The sequence below is a fragment of the Nomascus leucogenys genome, chromosome 9, assembly GCF_006542625.1.
Source record: "Nomascus leucogenys isolate Asia chromosome 9, Asia_NLE_v1, whole genome shotgun sequence".
Classification (NCBI taxonomy): Eukaryota; Metazoa; Chordata; class Mammalia; order Primates; family Hylobatidae; genus Nomascus; species Nomascus leucogenys.
In genome coordinates, this window is record NC_044389.1 from 59,222,529 (window position 1) to 59,244,901 (window position 22,373).

Below are 22,373 nucleotides of genomic sequence, written 5' to 3' on the forward strand. Positions count from 1 at the left end.
ACATTAGAACACAGTGCTAACATTAGAACACTGTACAGCCAGCCTTAGTTACTTAGTAAGTTGTTAATGTTGGTAGTGTTGTTATAATTCTGAAACTAGTTCATGTGTATTGTAGAAGACAGAAAATGAATAAATGTACTGAAGTCTTTGGAAATTAGTGTTTTCACTGTAGGAAAGACACAAATATGAATGATAAGAAAGAACTCTATGGTATTGGATTTGAACTTGAGTTATCAGTGCTTCTAACTTACGATTTTTAAACATCTACTTCCAAGCTTTAGCCACTGAAAGGTCCTAGACACAATGGCACCTCAGTAGCAATATGCATGCCTGATCTTGATTTCTAAATATGATTCCCTCCTAAAAGGAACAAGGGCTTCCTAACAAAATGGTTGAATCCAGGTCTGAGGGAACAGGCAAAATACAAGGTGAGCCTGAAACGTTTTGATGTGCCAGAAAGCAATAGATTGGGGCCATGCCTTTAGAAAGACACAGGAGCCAGCTTTAAGGGGCTGGTCAAATTTGATACAACTGAGAATCAAAAACAGTAGTGACAGCAATGCATCACAGCACTTTGAATTAAAAAAACAAAAGATGGTTCTATAATGATAATAGGGAAAGCTGTTTTATTCCTGAAGAATGTTAGCTAATAACTATGATAAAATTAGAAAATCATCAATGTAACAATTGATTTAGGCACGGATCTTTAGTTGATGCTAAAGCCACTGGATGAAGGATTATTTAGTAGCAGGATATTCACAAGCTTTCAAAAGATACACTACAGATTACATATTAATTATAAAGGGGGAAATGTAACTTTCAATTAGTGGGATGTGGCATTATGTGTTCCCTGGTGTAGGCTGTAAAAGTATATATCACTTGGCCGGGTGTGGTGGCTCATGGCTGTAATCCTAGCACTTTGGGAGGCCAAGGCAGGTGGACTGCCTGAGCTCAGGAGTTCAAGACCAGCCTGGGCAACATGGTGAAATCCCATCTCTACTGAAAATACAAAAACTTAGCCAGGCATGGTGGTGCATGCCTGTAATCCCAGCTACCTAGGAGACTGAGGCATGATAATCGTTTGAACCCGGAAAGCGGAGGTGGCAGTGAGCTGAGATCACGCCACTGCACTCCAGCCTGGGCGACAAAGTGAGACTCTGTCTCAAAAAAAAAAAAAAAAAAAAAAAAAAAAAAAAAGCATACATAACTTATGTAAAACTCTTGTCAAATGAGTACAATCTAAATTTGAACATGAGAAACAATTTTTAAAATTCTAGAATGGGGACATTCTACGATACATTCTATAATAACTGGTCTGAACTCTTAAAGCCAATGCCATGAGAAACATACAGAGAGAGAGAGAGAGAATGGTTATAAATTTAAAGAGAATAAGGAGATCAAACAACCAAATACAATTCATGATCTTTGATTTGCTCCTAGATTAGTAAAAATACCTAAGACTTTTTGGGAGGACAACTGGAGAAATTTAAGTATGAACACAGTAGATGATACTGTATTGACAGTATTTATCTTAGATACAATAATGTGGTTTGAGAAAATCATCCTTATTCTTAGGAGATGCACATTCAGGTTTTAAAGCGAGAATCATGATGCTTTCAACTAATTTTCAAATAGTCTGGCAAAATAAGATACATATTATAGGTATAGAGATAAAGCAAATATGACAAAATGTGGACAACTGGTGAATCCAGTTGGAGAGTATATAAGATGTTCACTGTATTGTTCTTTCCATTTCTCTACAACTTCAGAACATTTCAAATAAAAAAATGGGAGGGGAACAACACACACTGGGGCCTATTGGGGTGCAGAAGGAGGGAGAGCATCAGGATACATGGCTAATGCATTCGGGCTTAATACCTAGGTGATGGGTTGATAGGTGTGGCAAACCATGATGGCACACATTTACTTATGCAACACACCTGCATATCCTGCACATGCATCCCAGAACTTAAAATTAAATTAAATTAAATTAAAAAATAAATAAATAAAAAGCTGTTCACTGGACTTAGCAGAGGGGGAATCTGGCTACATTGGCCAGAGTGATTTCATTGGAATACTGGGAGCAAAAGCTGTAAGACAGTAGCTTGTAGAGTGAATGGATGGTGAAGAAATGTAGCTAGGGAATACAGATTTTTCTTTCAGAAGGCACAGCTATGAACGAGAGATCAGGAAAGGATAGTTTGGGGAAAAGCGTTTTTGTCATTTTGGTTTGTGTGTTATATGTATTTGTTAGTGTTTTCAGATTGGGAGAGACTTGGCATGTTTTTATTGATGGAAAGGTGCAAATGGAGAGACAGAGGCTGAAGATATGAATGAGCAGGGTGATTTCTGAGCCAGATCTCTGAAGGGGCAGAGGAGTTGACAGTGGGGGGTGAGAAGAAAAGCATGGGTAGTGAATTAAGAAGCTGACTCTTCCATTGAGCTATGGGAGAAGGAGGCATGGACTGTGAAAAATAGTGGGCCTTCAGCACAAGATATGAGGAGAAAAGAGAGGACCAGCATAGGGCTTCTATTTTCTCTAGAAATTAGTAAATAATGTTATCTGAGAGTGAGAAAGAAGAAGACAGGGGAAGGGAGTTAAGAATGGTGTGATTTTCATATGTTTATTGTGGCACTATTCACAATAGCAAAGACTTGGAACCAACCCAAATATCCATCAATGATAGACTGGATTAAGAAAATATGGCACATATACACCATGGAATACTATGCAGCCATAAAAAATGATGAGTCCATGTCCTCTGTAGGGACATGGATGAAGCTGGAAACCATCATTCTCAGCAAACTATCGCAAGGACGGAAAACCAAACACCGCATGTTCTCACTCATAGATGGGAATTGAACAACGAGAACACTTGGACACAGGGTGGGGAACATCACACACCATGGCCTGTCATGGGGTGGGGGTAGTGGGGAGGGACAGCATTCGGAGATATACCCAATGTTAATGACGAGTTAATGGGTGCAGCAAACCAACATGGCACATGTATACATATGTAACAAACCTGCACGGTGTGCACATGTACCCTAGAACTTAAAGTATAATAGTAAAAAAAAAAACTCATACTCCTCCCTCTGCACTACCCACCCCCCCCTCAAAAAAAAAGAGTGGTGTGATTTTGAAATAAGCATTAAGGAAAACTGGAAAGATACCTGGCTAAGATCATGAGAAAGGTTTCTTAGCAGCATCCAATTGAGATAAGAGACTAACTTTGAAGTGGAAAATCCACATTTGTGTACTTTCCCTAGCAAATTCAAAATCTTGCAGCAGCCCGTTGAATAATGGGGAAGGCAGTCAGCCTGATAAGGAATTGGTTTTTCCTGTAAGAGTGCAAGAGAATAATGAAGGGGAAAGGAAGTTGAGAATACTGGCAAGTGACTGGCTGAAATAAGGAATGATACAAAAGAAAGTGAAGATAGAAAGAGGTTGATAATTTTGGAGAAAATGGCAGAACCTAAAGCAGTTGTTCCCAATCTTTGTTATAAAGCAGGATCACCTGGGGAGCTTTAAAAAAAACCCAGCGGTGCCTGAGCTCCACTCTAGACCTACTGAATCAGAGTCTCAAGGTGTGGATCTAAAACATTTAAGTGTTTAAAATCTCAAAAAGTGATTTTTGATATGGGTCCACTACTTTCACGTGCAGAAAATAGGTGTACTCTAGGAATAAGGGAGTGAGATGGTTGAAAGATAGGAGGTTAAAAGAAAAACAAACTTCTTTGCCAGTAGCACTCCCACAAGCATGGTGAATGTTCCCAAAAACCCACCAGACTTTCTGTAAAAAGTGTGGCAAGCACCAACTCCACCAAGTGACACAGTAAAAGAAGGGCAAGGATTCTCTGCATGCCCAGAGAAAGCAGCATGATGACAGGAAGCAGAGTGGCTATGGTGGGCAGACTAAGTCAATTTTCTGGAAAAAGACTAAAACGATCAAGAAGATTGTGCTGAGGCCTTGAGTGCATTGAACCCAGCTGCAGATCTAAGAGAACGCTGGCAACTAAGAGATGCAAGCGGCCGGGCGCAGTGGCTCACGCTTGTAATCCCAGCACTTTGGGAGGCCGAGGCGGGCGGATCACGAGGTCAGGAGATTGAGACCACGGTGAAACCCCGTCTCTACTAAAAATACAAAAAAAATTAGCCGGGCGTGGTGGCGGGCGCCTGTAGTCCCAGCTACTCGGAGAGGCTGAGGCAGGAGAATGGCGTGAACCCGGGAGGCGGAGCTTGCAGTGAGCCGAGATCGCGCCACTGCACTCCAGCCTGGGCGACAGAGCGAGACTCCGTCTCAAAAAAAAAAAAAAAAAAGAGATGCAAGCCTCTTGAAGTAGCTTGAGATATGAAAAGAAAGGGCCAAGTGATCCAGTTCTCAGTGTCATCTTTTATTATGAAGACAATAAAATCTTGAGTTTGTTAAAAAAATAAAAGACAGGAGGTTGAATTTCAGAAGTCTATCAGTTCTTGGTAATAAAATCCAAAATAAGGGAGTGGTTAACTAGAGTGAAGGTTAAAATAATAAGAATTTAAGAGGTCAAAAAGCTGTAAGTCTAAGATCTCAGATGGGTCACCCATGAGGACGGTATTACTGGATGATGATGCACCTGAGCAGGGAGCGACAACCCATGATCTAAGTGCCAGTGCCAATAATGAGTATGAGGATGTGGCTATGTAGGAAGTGAGCAAGTGGAGGTGGGCAGGGGAGATGGGTGTAGTAAGATGGAGATGACAATGGCATTTTAGGATATATGAGCATCGTGAGAAGCAGAAATGTTATAAAATAATGGTGCTGAAAGAAACGTTTCTAAGCAGACCAGTAAAACAACAGATCAGTAACTGAGAATAACCTCTGCATGCACTAAAAGAATGAGTTACATCTGTGATTATCCTATTTCGAACCTGAATTTCTACTAGAAAAAACTTGTATGAATCTGGCTTCTGAGATAGACCATTAAATTGAAAAGAAAAAAAGAATGAGGAGAGAGGGGCAAGGAAGGGAAAGTGCAGGTCATTTGCCTGATTGCCCTTGAATGCATTCTTTGTCCTTCCCCTTCTCTGTTGAGTGTTGTAGGTTCCCTTTCTAGTTCTCTTCCAGGTAGGTTTGCAATGGGAAGAGCTGGCAGAAGAGCTGGAAGCAGCAGAAGAGGGGAAGCCAAGGTCATGGTCCTCTCACTGTCTCAGATGATGATCTGGTAGATAGTGGTGGCTTCAGCTCCTTCCAGGCAGCCCTCTCTGTGTTTCTACCTCTAGCTTCCACGCCTTTGCAACAGCTGCTTTCCTCATTGTCCTTCTAGCCAAAGGCATGGTTGGTAGCAGCTTCCTGCAGTTGGTAATTTCTGTGTTGTTTCATCCCTCTGGGCTTTGCAGCTCTTTCAACACCTATGTAACCATTCCCTGTATTAAATTCCAACTATTTATTCCATCTGTGTCTGTTTTCCTGACATAGGAATCACCTTTTGATTGAAATAATTTGGATCAGAAGTGATGGGGGCCTGAACCAGAACACCAGTAATGGAAATGGAGAGGGAAAAAATGGATTCAAGAGACATTTCAAAGGTAAAATCAGCAGGGCCTCAGTACCTGACTGGATGTAGCAGCAGGTGAGGAAAAAGAAATGAAATGATACAAAATTCTGACTTAGGGCAGACCAAGGAAGGCAGACTAGGAAGACACAGGAGGAAGAGAAGGCATTAGGGAGGCATGGTGCATGTTGAGGCTGAAGTACCTCAATGTAGAAACATTTTTTAAAACAAAAAAATTCCTTAAAAGACAAGGGAATCTCTCCTTCAAAAAGTAGAATTATAAACAATATGGTAAGACATTCATGATCATGGTCTGTAACCCACAAGGTTAAAAACAAAACATACTAGAAACAGCAGCTTGAATGAATATCATGAAGATTGGTTAATTCTATTTTTTTCCCATTTTGTTTTATAAACAGCACATACCTCCACTAGATGTGACACCACTACTTGATAAAAGATCTTCATTATTTGATTCACAAGCTTTTGATTCCATATTAAATACTGCTACTTTTTCTTAGAGATCTTGAAGTATGAATGGTTCCCTCTTTGGTTCTTTTGGTTCCTGTCTATGAAAGACAGAGATTCAATCTTTATTAACAAGGTACTATGTGAAAAAAGTTCATAGAAGAACAGGAACTGACTTTTTAACATTTGAAATTTAGTAATAATTTCTTCTCCAGAAAAATTATTTATACAGAAATACATTATATTACATAAAATTAATAAGTGAATACAATCTTATGGTGAAAATTATTGATTTTAATGGCCAAGTAGATTATTAAAGACAACCTGAAAATAAGAAACTAATTATTGTGGTAATTAGTGCTCTGATTTGGGGTACAGGTTGCTCATAAAGTTACACTGTCAAATAATGGAAGAAAATATCTCCTTAGCAAAAACCACAAATCAAAATAGAAGTCACTAATAAAAGTTGAAGAACTTCTTTGATGTCAAATAGTGCTCACAATTTTCATTTAAGCTAAGAGGAGAATTCTAAATGTGGAGAACAATGGTGGTGGTCTGACTTCAAATCTTCCTGTCCTCCTCCCAAATAACCATAAAATCAACCAGGGACTCCACACCCCTAGCATCACTGGAAGGCAGAGAGTACCACAACCTTCAAATAATCTGCAAGTAGAGGGAAAAGCTTTTTCCAAAACAATTCCCGCGGCCCACCTACCAACACTACAAGCCTAGGGGTACAGAAAATGGGAGGGAAGAGGTAAGCAGAAGACAGAAAAAGTACAGATAAATTCACCCCCAGAGGTGAAAAAGTAAAGGCCAAAATATTAAGCACAGGTTGGAACTAGATAGTCCATAGCCCTGACAATGGGGTAAGAGTTTGAGGGAGTAGCGGCCTCAGAGAAGCAGTGTTTCTTGGGGTGAATGAGATATAGAGAGAAAAAATGGTCTCCCCTAGGGACATGGCAGTCAAAGGAAAGAAGGAAATGAGAGAGAAACACTAAGGAACCAGCAGAAATTAAACACAAGCTAGATACACCACCCTTCGTCCACCCTTCCCACCCAACACCACTACCCATAAAGAAACTGCATGGCAGAAGGCAGTCTCAAAGTAGGAACCTTGTCCACAAAATGAATAGGAATCGATAAAAGCAGACTATATCTACTGCAAAATGTCAGAAAACATGAATACAATCTTTTCTGCTGATGAAAAGTCTCTCCCACAAACAACAAATATGAAGCCAAAGAAAACTGAAACATAATACTCCAAACTGAACCCAGTAGGCTCAAACAAGAATTTAAGGGTATGAAAAATCACCCCTGAATTAGAAATGTAAAGCCAAAGAATAAAAATGGACAAGAAACAAAACAAGCAAACAAACAAACAGGAAGTGATGAAATGAGAGTTGATTAAAGTTAGGAAAGACAGAGAAATAAAACACAAAATTATATCAGAAATAAAAACTGAATCACAAAGTACACAAGCAATGACAGGTTGTAATAAAAATTTAATAAAGGCACTGAAGAAAATCAGGAAAGCCACCATGAGAATAAAAAATAAAATAAAGAAGTAAAAAGGATGAGAGCTGGGCGTGGGGGCTCACGCCTGTAATCCCAGCACTTAGAGATGCAGAAGCAGGAGGATAGCTTGAACCCTGGAGTTCAAGACCTGCCTGGGCAATAGGGCAAGACCCCATTCTCCACAAAAAGGAAGAAAAGAAAACAAAACAAAAAAAAGAGTGAGAGAGGACTGAAATTGAAGATATGTAAATGAGGTTGAATATAATGTAACTGGGTTTCCTAAAGGAAAAACATGAAACAGAACTATTATTTAAAACTATAATCCAAGAAAATTTTCTAGAAATAACGACCTGAATCTACACATTTTCCATACCAGGGAAAAGTGATCAAGAATGATAAACTCTGAGACATACACTAGTAAAACAATATTAAGACTTTAAAGATAATGAAAAAATCCTCAGTGCCTCCAGGCAAAAAAGATGAAATTTACAAAAGCAAGAAGATTAGACTGGCACCAGGTTATTAAAAAACAATACACACAGTAACGCAAGAGTGGAGTAGTACTTTCAAGAAGGGAAAGAAAGGACAAACCAAGGATATTAGAGCCAGCCAAGATGTCCTTCAAAAGGTTTGAAGCCACAAAAAAGCAGTTTTGACTGTACCGGGACACTGTGCTGTGTGCCTCTGCTGAGGATTCTACTAGAGAAGATGAGCCTCATTCACAAAAAGACCACTGTAAAATGTGTCAGTGTCTACAACTGGTGAAGATCTTCAAGGTTTTGTGTAGGTTCTAAATTTTTAAAAGTAAATTTGAAAAAAAGGAGAAAGACAAACATTTAAAAAACAAGACTGGGAAAACTGCAAGGGGACTAATGGTGAATATTTAAATATTCAATTACAGAGTTGAGAAAAACAAAGGTGAGGTAATGGCACTGAACAGTGATATAAATATTATGTGCATGACAAAGGAGAATAAATGTAACTAAAAACGGAAGGAAGAGGGAGAACAGCGGAAAGTAAAAGACCATTGACTGTTATAAATGGAATAGACAGTAGTCAAAGGACACCACTTAAAACTGAGAAAAAGTAAAAGGTCAAGTAAAAAAAGGGGGTTTAAAAGTGCACTATAAAAAGCATAAGTACAAAAGTAATCACTAGAGTAAAAATACAAACCTTCTTAAATGACAAAGAATTTTAAAGGGAAACATAAAGAAGAAACGCCAAATAAAGAAACTCTAGCAAATATAACACATTCAGTAATTACACGCACAAGATAATATAATGATGTGAAAAAAGTACCACAGAATTTAGATCAAACAATCATGTTGATAAATGTAAGAGGACTTAACTTGCCTATTGGAAGAAAAGGATTTTCAAATTGACTTTTAAAAAAACAACTCTGCTATGTACAAAAAAGTATGCCTAAAAACACACACAGAGATTCAAAAAGACTAAAAATAAAAGGATGAACAAAAATTTGCCAGGCAACTGAAAACAACAAGAAAGCATGGATTAAAATCCTAATACCAGACTAAGTTGTCTTCAAGCCAGAGAGCATTAACTAAAACAAAGTGCAATGCACTTGAAGTTAAAAGCCACATTGCACAATAAAGATATGTACCATATAACACAGCGATCACTTGGATAAAGCATAAATCCACAGAAGATACGGTAAGAACTGCAAACACAGTAATAATGGGAGGCTTTAACAGACAATTAGTATGAGATAGGCCAAGTGGACAAAAAATAAGTAGAGATGTAAAAGATTTAGAAGAACTAATCACTAAGGTAGACCTTTTGGCTATATACTAAACACTATACTTTGATAACAGACAATATACTTTCCTCTCCAAGGGCACATGACACATTCACAAAAATCAGTCATATTCTAGGGCACAAATAAAAGATCAGTAGGTTCCATAAAGTAGAAATGTTACAAACAACATCTTCTGGTCACAGTATAATAAAGCTAAAAATTAAAATCAAAATCTCCAAATTAAAAAGGTCTTTCCACCTGGAAATTAAAAGGCCTTCTGTTAAACAACTCTTGTGTGATAAGGGAAATACAAGCTGAAATTAAATAATTTCTGAAAAATAATAATGAAAATAGTACATATCAATCTGTGACATACATTAAAATAGTAAAAAGATGAAAATTCTCAGCCCTGGACACCTATATCAATAAAAATGAAATAATAAAAGTAAATTAATTAAGTTTCTAACACAAAAACAGAAAAATGGGTGAACTAAAAGAAAGCACAAGTAGGAAATAATAAATACAAAAGCAGAAATTAAGATGGAAAAAAGAAAAACAATAAGTCAAATTCATGAATCAAAATCTTGATTCTTTAAAAAACAAAACGAAATAGATGTGGGTGAGGACCACTAAAGTGATGGGAAGAGGAAGATCACGTAACACACTGCTTATCATTTTTACATTAATTCATGATTGTAAGCATAAAGTGTTTAAAAATTTTAAAAAACTCTGAGCTTAACAGTTTTTATTAAACGGAATTCATTTTTATTTCACTCACGTTTTCTTCCTTTTGATTACTGAGATGCCACCTGTCAAAACTACAATTAACGATAGAGCATATCTACCTTAATATGTTTCATGCTATCGTTTTTTAGGAAGTAAGTAGTAGGTAGGGAGATATTCCATAAAGAATTACAACAAATAGAATGTTAGTCAAGATTGCTAGGCAATTTAAATGTTCTAAATAGAAGAGACTGCTACTTCAGGAAAAAAAAACCTTGCCTACTGAAAGAAAAGGATTTTCAAATTGGCTTATAAAAAACGACTCTATGCTGTGTACAAGAAACATGCCTTCTCATTTAAACGAGTTTCATTGTGAATGTTTGTTGTATAACTTTACTGATACACTAACATGATACATTTTGGGATTCTTCAGGATAATGAATGACACTAAGAGACTTCAAATTGCTGAGTAATATTATCATGAATTAGCGATCAATCAGAAGCATAAAGGAAGGAGTAGGACAGGTATAGAACCACAACCAAATACTGGCAAATCATATAGTAATTCACTATCAAAGACTTTAGTATTAAGCAGGAAACAGCATCCAAGATCAAGGTAAGCAGAACTGAAACTAAGAGAGTAGAGAAAAGAAGAAAGAGGAAGGTTTGGCTTTAGAATATTCTGATGTGGAAACCACACTTGTCTACTTCGACGTAAGATGATGAATGCTTGCATTATTCATCATAACTCATGATGAATGCTTGTGTTATTCATAACAGGCTGTTGGAAAGCAGCAGTCCTTCAAAGGGGAATTTTTTTCTTAGAAAATTAATAGTTTACAGAAGACAGCATAGGTTTATTCACTTAAACAAGAATTTTTGTTTTTTTAATTTTTAATTAAAAAATTTTATTATTATTATTTTTTACTGCTCCTTGTGCAGCAGGGCTACCCCATAAGCAGTGTGCCCAGAGTAGTCAGGAGTTTCACTTCTTTATGTATATATATATATATATATACATTTTTTTTTATTATACTTTAAGTTCTAGGGTACATGTGCACAACGTGCAGGTTTGTTACATATGTATACATGTGCCATGTTGTATGGTGAGCTGCATCCATTAACTCGTCATTTACATTAGGTATATCTCCTAATGCTATCCCTCCCCGCTCCCCCCACCCCACAACAGGCCCCGGTGTGTGATGTTCCCCTTCCTGCGTCCATGTGTTCTCATTGTTCAATCCCCACCTGTGAGTGAGAACATGTGGTTTGGTTTTTTGTCCTTGTGATAGTTTGCTGAGAATGATGGTTTCCAGCTTCATCCATGTCCCTACAGAGGACATGGGCTCATCATTTTTTATGGCTGCATAGTATTCCATGGTGTATATGTGCCATATTTTCTTAATCCAGTCTGTCATTGTTGGACATTTGGGTTGGTTCCAAGTCTTTGCTATTGTGAATAGTGCAGCAATAAACATACGTGTGCATGTGTCTTTATAGCAGCATGATTTATAGTCCTTTGGGTATATACCCAGTAATGGGATGGCTGGGTCAAATGGTATTTCTAGATCTAGATCCCTGAGGAATCACCACACTGTCTTCCACAATGGTCGAACTAGTTTACAGTCCCACCAACAGTGTAAAAGTGTTCCTATTTCTCCACATCCTCTCCAGCACCTGTTGTTTCCTGACTTTTTAATGATCGCCATTCTAACTGGTGTGAGATGGTATCTCATTGTGGTTTTGATTTGCATTTCTCTGATGGCCAGTGATGAGGAGCATTTTTTCATGTGTTTTTTGGCTGCATAAATGTCTTCTTTTCAGAAGTGTCTGTTCATATCCTTTGCCCACTTTTTGATGGGGTTTAAACAAGAATTTTAAAACAACCATTTATTTGTAAAGAGGATGCTTAGTACCTCTGTTGCCAATGCTGGTAGTTATTTTGTGTGTATTTTAGAGTAATGAAAATTTGCATTTAAATAATATTTGTAATTCATTTTCACTATTTTAGACTGACTATATATCCTCAATTTGGTCAAGTCATCAGTGTTTCTCTACTTTTGTGACACTATAGGAATTGAAATATTTTTCCTGTGGCCGGGCGTGGTGGCTCACGTCTGTAATCCCAGCACTTTGGGAGGCTGAGGCGGGTGGATCACGAGGTCAGGAGATCAAGACCATCCTGGCTAACACGGTGAAACCCCGTCTCTACTAAAAATACAAAAAATTAGCCGGGCGTGGTGGCGGGCGTCTGTAGTCCCAGCTACTTGGGAGGCTGAGGCAGGAGAATGGTGTGAACCCAGGAGGCAGAGCTTGCAATGAGCCGAGATCGTGCCACTGCACTCCAGCCTGGGTGACAGAGCAAGACTCTGTCTCAAAAAAAAAAAAAAAAAAGAAATATTTTTCCTATTTTCAGGCATAAAGCTTATGAAATCATTAAAGATTTCTAGAAAAAGCAAGTTTTTTTGCTTCAATAAATGATAAAATTGTTAAAAAAAAAAAAAAACTCTGCTCTTGGTTGAATTGGGGATCATAACATGAACTTACAAGTGTTTATTTTAAATCTCTGAGTAAAATACAGAGGTGAGATCTTGGCCTCTTCTGATATGCCGAAGGTCTATTATGAACAGTTCTGCCTGATTTAAAATTATGAACAGGTTCACATTAAAAGGAGCCTTACATTTCTATAAAAGTAGTATCTAGGCTGGGCGTGGTGGCTCACACCTGTAATCCCAGCACTTTGGGAGGCCGAGGTGGGCGGATCACGCAGTCAGGAGATAGAGACCATCCTGGCTAACATGGTGAAACCCCATCTCTACTAAAAATAAAAAAATTAGCTGGGTGTGGTGGCGGGCGCCTGTATTCCCAGCTATTCGGGAGGCTGAGGCAGGAGAATGGCATGAACCCGGGAGGTGGAGCTTGCAGTGAGCGGAGATCACGCCACTGCACTCCAGCCTGGGTGACAGAGCGAGACTCTGTCTCAAAAAAATAAATAAATAAAAATAAATAAAAATAAAAATAAAAAGTAATATCTATGTAACTATTCTGCTCTAGTTATTTGATTGGAATGTCGCCAAAAAAAAAGGTCTAAGAAACCACAGACCACAAAGAGGGGACTTTTGGAGGAAAATTCCCTAAAGCCTTAGGCTTTGTTATATAGTTGAGATAAAGCATTTAAAAGTATCTCCTGGGTTCTGACTCCTGCTCCTTGGATTCGAAAGGCCCTGGTGGATGTGCACTTATACTTTTCCTAGTGTGAATAATCCTCACCTTGATTTCTTTTTGTATGGCTACTACTTAAGGCGGACCTCTCCTGTGACTATCATAGAATAAATAACTGATTTAGAATCCCCCCACCTTTTTTTTTTTTTTGAGACAGTCTTGCTCTGTCGCGCAGGCTGGAGTGCAGTGGCACGATCTCGGCTCACTGCAACCTCCACCTGCCAGGTTCAAGCCATTCTCCCACCTCATACTCCTGAGTAGCTGTGATTACAGGCGTGTGGCACCATGCCCAACTAATTTTTGTATTTTTAGTAGAGATGGGGTTTCACCATGTTGGCCAGGCTGGTCTTGAACTCCTGGCCTCAAGTGATCCACCCACCTCAGCCTCCCAAAGTGCTGGGATTACAGGCATGAGCCACCACGCCTGGCCCAAGTTCTATTTTGATTGGGTGCAAATGACTTATGATGTATGTTCTATTTAGATTCCTGGATTCTTCAACTGACTCAAGCTCCAAGGTTGATGAACCACCCTACCTTCCACAGAAACCTCAGACTGGGCATCTTACAGAACTGACCTGTATTCTTCTAGAACCAGTCTGCAGTTATGTTTTCCTTGGGAAATTCTGAGGTACCTCAGGACTGATTCAAATAAACATATCTGGGCTGTACAATCTCAGAAACACAATAAGGAGAACCATTCATGTTGAACAATATTGTACTACCTGAATTGTTGTTAGCTGCTTATTAACTTCACATGCTCTCAGTGTCTGTTTTCTCAATCACACTCTTTCAAGTCTCTGGATGTTGTAATCCTAGCTCTGTGATCTACTAGCTGTGCCACCTTGAGAACAATATTTAACCTCTGTATGACTATATGAGGGAGATAAAAAGTATACAGCTTAAAAGGTAAAAGAGTATATACCTCAAAAGAATAAGAGTTAACTGAGATAACTCATGTGCAGGCCTTCCTACACAGTAACTGCAGGCTTTCCTACATAGTAACTGCCTCAACACATACAAAGTACCAAATAATTGGATAGCAATAACATGTATAACAATACTATCTGGCAGGGCACAGTGGCTCACACCTGTAATCGCAACACTTTGGGAAGCCAAGGTGGGCAGATCACTTGAGCCCAGGAGTTAGAGACCAGCCTGGTCAACAGAGTGAGACTCTGTCTTTACAAAAAATGAAAAAATTAGCCAGGCATGGTGGTACTTGCCTGTAGTCCCAGCTGCGTGGAAGGGTGAGGTGGGAGGATCCCTTGAGCCCAAGAGTTCAAGGCTGTAATGAGCCATGATCACCACTGCACTCCAGCCTGGGTGACAGAGCAAGACTCCATCTCAAAAAAACAAAAACCAAAAAAGCATCCCAAAATCCCAATACTATCTTTATAACTTAAGCAATGTATGTAAACTAACTCATTTTCCCATAATAAAGAGCAATATTAAGTTTTCATATAGGCTCACTAACAAAAGAAAGTGGGTTTAATCTGCATTGACTAAACACAGGGACTATTATAATGTAATACGGAATTAAGCTACTTACGATCATATTTCACTGGTACATAATACCATCTAGCAGGGAGGCAATATGGAAGATGCACAGAACTTAGAGTCAGGAAACTTAATTCTGTCATCGGTTAACTGTGAGAGCATGGGCAGACCTTTTCATATCTCTGAGTCTCAATTTCCATCCTTACTAAATGAAATTACAGTTGTGTTTTTCAAACCCTTCTTAAGCAGTGGAAATGTTTCTTTAAATCTTCTGAGCCCCACACACCCTCCTCTCTGCCCCAGAGACACCTCTATGGAACACAGAGGGCTCCACTGAACATAGTCTGAAAACCACAAAGATAAAGCTCTTGCAGCTTTTATATTGTAGGCCTACGATATATTTATATTCTGGCCTAGGCATCCATCAAGTTCAAGGCTTCAGGTTTTCTAAAACAAATCAGATATAGATACAGATAAAATAGTGTATCAGTTGTATATGTTCACAATTCTTAAATATAACTAGAAGTAAAACAAAAGTTGCCTTAACTTCTGGATATTCTTATTTACACTTATTCTATTAATACCTGAAAAAACAAAATATTTAAAATCTGCTCATTTATATATATTTCATTAACTGAAATTTATTATTTCAAAAGTTCAATTTACAAATTCATGTTCATCACTTAAGACCTTGGCAATACGTAAAAACACACATATAACAATGGCAACAAGAAGTGTTATTTTTTCCTTCTATGTGAAAGTACATTTTAATAGCCTACAGCAGGCCAGGCATGGTGGCTAAAACCTGTAATCCCAACACTTTGGGAGGTTGAGGTAGGAAGACTGCTTGAGGCCAGGAGTTTGAGATCAGCCTAGGCCACATAGTAAGACCTTGCCTCTACAAAAAAAATTTTTAAAAATAGCCTGTAGTGGCCGGGCATGGTGGCTCATGCCTGTTATCTCAGTATTTTGGGAAGCTGAGGTGGGCGCATCACTTGAGGCCGGGAATTCGAGACCAACATGGGGAAACCCCGTCTCTACTAAAAATACAAAAATTAGCTGGGCATGGTGGCATGTGCCTGCAATCCCAGCTACCTGGGAGGCTGAGGCAGGAGAATTGCTTGAACATGAGAGGCAGACGTTGCAGTGAGCCGAGACCGTGCCACCACACCCCAGCCTGGGTGACAGAACAAGACTCCATCTCAAAGAAAAAAAAATAGCCTATAGCACTTATCTCAATCATGTTTTTACAACAAAATGTGTTTAATTATATGCTCTCTATTGGCCCAATTGTAATTTTACTGGCACGGATCTCATTGGCACTATCAAGATAATGTAGCAAGTAAACCTACAGGCACATATGACCTAATATCAATATTCTCAGACCTGACCTTTCTCCAGGTAGAGTCCAAACTGACTTAAATAGACCAGCTAAATATCTTCTGACCATTTTAACTGCTTTTCACTGTTTGGAAATGCTTTTGACCAGGCAACATCACTTGTGCTTGGTTAGAGAAGTAATTGGGTAGAGAAACTTCTGTCTGGTGAGTCAAAACAGGTCTACATATTTTAAGCAGGTATACCGAAATGATAAACAACCAAGATTTTTGGAATATCTTGGTGGAATGTAAGCAGTTTTTCCATATTTAAAAAAATGAATGAGCCTGTAATCCCAGCACTTTGGGAGGCCAAGGAGGGAGAACTGCTTGACCTCAGGAGTTTGAGACCAGGCTGGACAATACAGTGAGATCCTGTCTCTACAAAAAATTTTAAAAATTAGCTGGGTATGGTGGTCCATATCTGTAGTCCCAGCTCCTCAGGAGGCCGAGGTGGGAGTATAACCTCAGCCCAGGAGGTTGAGGCTGCAGTGAGCTGTGATCACACCACTGCACTCCAGCTTGGGCAACAGAGTGAGACCTTGTCTCAAAAAAAAAAAAAAAAAAAAAGGAAAAGAAAAAAATGAATATATTCTATGTGCAGAATTCAGACTAATGAATGGAAGTAAAGAGAGGCAGAGTTTAGTTCAAGGTGGAGATGGATTTTCTAAAGACTAGAGCACCCTGAATATATATGTGGAGGGCTTCCTTGAGAGGTGTTGAAGATAAGAATGGGTGAGCACTTGTTGAAATGGCAACTGCCACTGGTATTCTTTCTTGGGTAGAGTGTTGGACTAGAAAAATCTCTAAAATCTTCTCCAATTAGGACATTCTATGATTTCCCATGGAAAACATCCAACAAAAAGCTGACCCAAAATATGATGACTTCTCACAGGTGATGTCAGTCAACAGCAAAGCCAGATAGGAACAATTCTACTGCTTCCAGCAAGTTTCATGCTATTTTGTTAAAAATGTTTGGCTCTAGATAAATTAGAATAAAGTTTTTACTTTTCTTTTTTCTTTCTTTTTTTTGAGACAGGGTCTCACTTTGTCACCCAGGCCGCAGTGCAGTGGTGGCTCAAGTGATCCTTCCACCTCAGCCCCCCAAGTAGCTGGGACTACAGCCGCACACCACCATGCCTGGCTAATTTTTGTATTTTTAGTAGAGACAGGGTTTTGCCATGTTGCCCAGGCTGGTCTTAAACTACTGAACTCAAGGGATCTCTCTGTCCCAGCCTCCCAAAGTGCTAGGACAGGGATAAGCCACCATTCCCAGCTAAGTTTCTTTCCTTTAACATTTCTGCATATATGTTTACAGTCGTATTAAATTCATCTTATCCCAAATCTGCTCTTTTCATCTCCTCACTAAACCTTCTTTCTTGGGTGTTTCAAATATCTTCATCAATTCAAATTCCATATCCAGTTAATCACCATATTCTGTTAAGTTTAAATTTGTAATATCTTTTAACTCAGTAAAGAAGACTTAGGTGGGGTCACAAGTCATAAGGACAGAATTCTTGAATATGCAACTTAGTTCATTTTACTCCCGTTGTATTTTTATGCTTTCATCAGCTCTTGACAGGCCTACTACAAAGTATCTCAAGATGATCTTTCTAGCTTTAGTTTCTTAAAATCATTAAAAGTTTCCTATAAAACCAGAGCCATCTTGCTGTCTTGCTCAAAGACTAAGGTTTGAACTAAGACTAGCACTCTTAGGCTTGTTCTTTAGATCTGGCCTAACCCACTTACCAGTTCATTCTCTGGCCACTCCCCTGACATACATTGTGCCCCAGCAGATGTCTTACTTGCTGTGTCCTCAGTGGGTCATGCTCTTTTAGGACTCTGCTTTTATTTGTACTGTTCTTTTTGTCCCTCCTTACCCTTCTGGCAAAAACCTCTCCAGTTTGGCTTTTAGGGATATTACTGGTGGCAATGCACATTGATCCAGTTTTAAATTTCAACATTCTAATAAGATAAAAAGAAAACCACCCAATGTCTCTGAAAAAATAATGCAGAGGACTATATTTGGAGGACATGCTCCCCTTACTCTTCCCATATCAAAAGTGGCAAGCTTCAACTAAAGAATTCATGCATACAAAGCACTTAGCACAGGGCCTGACGCACGTAGCAAGCCTTTGATAACTATTAATTACTGTTGCTGGCATTTAGATAGTTTACAATATGTTATTGCTATGAATATAGTGTTTCTATAAATACTAGAAATAGAGCTGTTTAAAATCAAGACCAATCAAGTTTCCACCCTCGTGAATTTATATTCCAATGGGGAAAGAAAGGCATTAAGGGGAAAAAAATCACAAATGTAATTTTGGAGAGTTGTCAAGTACAATAAAGAAAATAACAAAGGATAGTGGTATAAAAAGAGAGGGAGTTGAGACTCCTGATATGGTTTGGCTCTGTCCCCACCCAAATCTCAACTTGAACTGTATATCCCAGAATTCCCATGTGTCATGGGAGGGACCCAGGGGGAGGTAATTTTCTCTTGCTGCCGCCATGTAAGAAGTGCCTTTTGCCTCCCACCATGATTCTGAGGCCTCCCCAGCCACGTGGAACTGTAAGTCCAATTAAATCTCTTTTTCTTCCCACTCCCGGGTATGTCTTAGCAGCGTGAAAACAGACTAACACAGCTCTTCTAGTTAGGGTAGGTGAGGGAAGGCCTTTCTAAGGAGGTGATGTGGAACTGAATGACAGAAAGGGGTCAGCCTCACAGGGGCCAGGGGTAACTTCTTAAAAGAAATGCCATCACAAAGGCCCAAAAATGAGAAGAGCTCAGTGTTCACTGACTCCCAAGGAAGAAGGCTAATGAGGCTGCAGGGTAGCTAAGTGGGGATGAGAGGACTTCTAATGGAGGCCAACTATGTGTCATGCCAAAAGGAACACTGTGCTTATCACTTCCTTTCCTACACTATCCTGAGAAGATGTCAGTGAGGTTGGCGGAGATAAAGCTCATGGTGCCTTGAAAAGACCACCTACTGAAGACTCTGGGGCTTATTCTAAATGCAACGCAAAGCACTGGAGGATTTTAATCAAGGGCATATGATCCTCCAGTGGCTGAGTAGAGAATACACTAGGAGAAGCTGGGGCCAGTTATAAAGCCATTGGAGCAGTCCAACAAAGGGACTAAAACCCAACTCTGAAGTAGGCCAGTCATTAAAAGTAGATGGTGCTAGGGTTGGGAATGGGGATTGACTACAGAAGGGTACAAGGGATCATTTTTGGATGATGGAAATGTTCTAAAACTGAATTGTCTGCTGATTGTACAATTCAGTAAGTTTATTAAAAATCACTGGACTGTCCACTTAAAACAGGTGAATTTTATGGTATGTAAATTATACCCTATAAAGCAGTTTGAAAAGAGCAGATGTGGGGAGTGTATTAGTCTGTTTTCACGCTGCTGATAAAGACATTCCCAAGACTGGGTAATTTATAAAGAAAAAAGAGATTTAATGGACTCACAGTTTCACATGGCTGGGGAGGCCTCACGATCATGGAGGAAGAGCAAGGGAAGTCTTACATGGCGGCAGGCAAGAGAGAGCTGTGCAGGGGAACTCCCCTTTATAAAACCATCAGATCTTGTGAGGCTTATTCACTATCATGAGAACAGCACAGGAAAGACCTGCCCCCATGATTCAATTACCTTCCACTGGGTCCCTCCCACAACACATGGGAATTGTGAGAGCTACAATTCAAGATGAGATTTGGGTGGGGATACAGCCAAACCATATCAAGGAAAGTGGGAAGTGTAAATTAGCTGCCTGGGTCCCAGAAGTGAATCATTAAACTTGAACACTGAATTTTCCTGTATCCTGAAAACTCCAAAGTGTCTTTATTCCAGATGACTAGCGGTTGCTTTTAGCCATATTTTAACACATGGAAGCACTTCTGCATTCCCTCTTTTCCCCAGGTCTGGACCTCAATCCCCAGGTGTCTGCAACTCTTACTTGATATACACATGATGGATAATCAACAATGATTCAGCTAAGGTAAGGACAACGCCTTTGCCACTTTTTACCTTTATTCTTTTTAGCCAGAGCAAATAGTGATATATTAATAGGAATACTCTTAAAAAATTGCTTTAAATGCCAGACTACCTCCTTCCTATGCACCACTTAAATTTCTTTTCTTACCAAATTCCCTACTCAAATCCTTTCTTTAGGATTTACAGGATTCAGATAAATATACAGTGATCTCCACTACTGTACCCCACTACTGCCCCAGCTGAAGACCTGTAAACTATTCATCAGTACAGCATGCTATGTGATTTATGAGCATGCTCATATGTATTAGTTCCCTACAGTTTCCATAACAAATTATCAAAACTCGGTAGCTTAAAACAATAGCAACTTATTCTTTCATAATTCTGGAGGCCAGGAGTCCAAAATCAGTCTCATGGGAAAGAAAGCATGGTGTTGGCAGGGCTCCCTCCCTCCCTCTGGAGGCTCTGCAAGAGAATCAGTTCCTTGCCTCTTCTAGCTCTGCTGACTGCCAGGCATTTGGTGACTTGTGGCTACATCACTCCAATATCTGCCTCTGTGGTCATATTGCCTTCTCTTCGGCCTATATCAAATCTGCTTCTCTCTCTCTCTCTTAGGACCTTTGCGTTTGCATTTAGGACCCACCTAGATAACTCACGATAATCTCTCCATTTCAAGCTACTTAATCACGTATGCAAAGGCACTTTTCCCTTATAAGATAACATTTATAGGTTTCAGGGATTAGGACCTGACATATTTGAGTGGCCACTGCTCGGCCTACCATATAATTTGGGGCCATCTAGCTGGGGGACGAGTGGATCACAAGAGGCCCTATTTAATAAATGGTGGAGGTCTAAAGTGGCTCACTCATAACATACTAGATAACACTAAGTCCTCATTGTAAATGCACAACAACAGTAAGGGCTTTGCATACATACAAATAAATTGCTGTCCTCAATTTGTTTTGGGAGTATAATATGAACTCTATGGCATGGAAACCATTTCACCCACAACACAAGAAAGATAACCGCACTAAGATTACAAGCAATGAGCTCAGTACAGAGATAGGAGGACCACATCTCACTCAGCACTCCTGCACCCTTACCTGATGAGCTTCCGCACAGAGCATGTCTCTGGGATATGTGGAAGCCCAGGTCCTTTCCGCCCTGCCCCGCCCCCCCCCCGCCCCCACAACGCCTTAATCTTCTGCTAAGAGAAGCAGCAAGAACTGGTTGCCAGCCAAAAAACCTGGGCAACAGCCGACCTCACTTCTACTTTCCCCTGACGTTGGAGTTCAGCATGAGGCACAAACAAAACCTGGAGCAGCCTGAGTGGGGCCTGGAGCAGAGTGCTGTGGAAAAGGATGGAGACTTTCCAGAACTCATTGTGTTGCTGATTGATGCTGATAATGGGGGAAAGCTCTGACCCCCACATGTGGTTTAAAGACAGGGTTCAAGCTGAAAGGGCCCTTGCGCCGGCGTTTAACACCATTCCGTCTGGGATGCGAGGCTGTCCTCTTTACCACCAAGTCTTCCCCATCTCCTCCCCCTGTTCGCGGCAGCGCGGTAGACACGGAGACAGCAGCAGTCACGTTGGGGCAGGTTACTCGGTGATTCTCTTCCCCACAAATCAAATCACTTTGCGCAGGCCCCTGTGTTCTTCAAGGTCCAGGTTTCAGCGCCACCGTCCCCAGGGGTCTTGCAATCCCCGAAAACAACAGCAGTTCATTCCAGTAAAGAAACAATTTATTGGGCATCTTCCATGTGCAGAACAAACACAAGGCACTGGAAGATTCCACAAATGAACACGAGTCGCTCCGGGTCCTCAGAAGAACCCCACTCCCACCTCATCATCCTCGTCTCCCGGGCCGCGCCCGGCTTGTACCTGCAACCAACACCTAATCCTAAGACACCGGTCGCATCTTCGCGGGGCGCCGGCGGGCGCAGCGGCCCCAACTGCGTCGACTTGGCGGCTGGGACGGGGCGGCTCCCCACTCTCTGCCCCTAGGCCCCGCGGAGGCTGCGGGGCGGCTCCTCCTCTTCGGCTGCGGCGCCAGAAGCTGCCCGCGCTCGTCACTCCTCGCGGCTGTGGCGCCCGGGACGCTGCCCCGTCCGCGCGAGCCGCGTGGGCGACTGTTAGGACGCTCTGCGAGGCTTCGTAGTGGAGGGGGAGGGGAGGAGGGGGGTGCTCGGCCGCTGCCCGGCGGGGACCCCTCCCGCGCCTGCGACTCCGCCCGCCGGACGCCGTCGCCGAGGCATCCGAGCGCCAAAGTCCCCACCACCGCCCGGG

General features: G+C 40.5%; 1 protein-coding gene and 1 non-coding gene across 2 annotated transcripts in view; one reads left to right on the forward strand and one right to left on the reverse strand.

Annotated features, from left to right (window-relative positions):
* The window catches only part of CCDC158 (coiled-coil domain containing 158), a 107,324-nt gene extending 85,954 nt beyond the window's left edge, over nucleotides 1-21,370 (reverse strand). Inside the window, exons 1-2 of the mRNA XM_030819017.1 lie at nucleotides 21,190-21,370; nucleotides 5,959-6,101 (exon numbers count right to left, since the gene is read on the reverse strand). Of these exons, the coding sequence (XP_030674877.1) occupies nucleotides 5,959-6,028 (70 nt within the window). The 5' untranslated portion in view covers nucleotides 6,029-6,101; nucleotides 21,190-21,370. The remainder of the gene's footprint in view (nucleotides 1-5,958; nucleotides 6,102-21,189) is intronic.
* Nucleotides 4,885-4,955, forward strand: LOC115836815. The gene has a single exon (XR_004031824.1). It is a non-coding gene; the product is annotated as a small nucleolar RNA SNORD50 (small nucleolar RNA).
* Nucleotides 21,371-22,373: the final 1,003 nt, after the last annotated feature.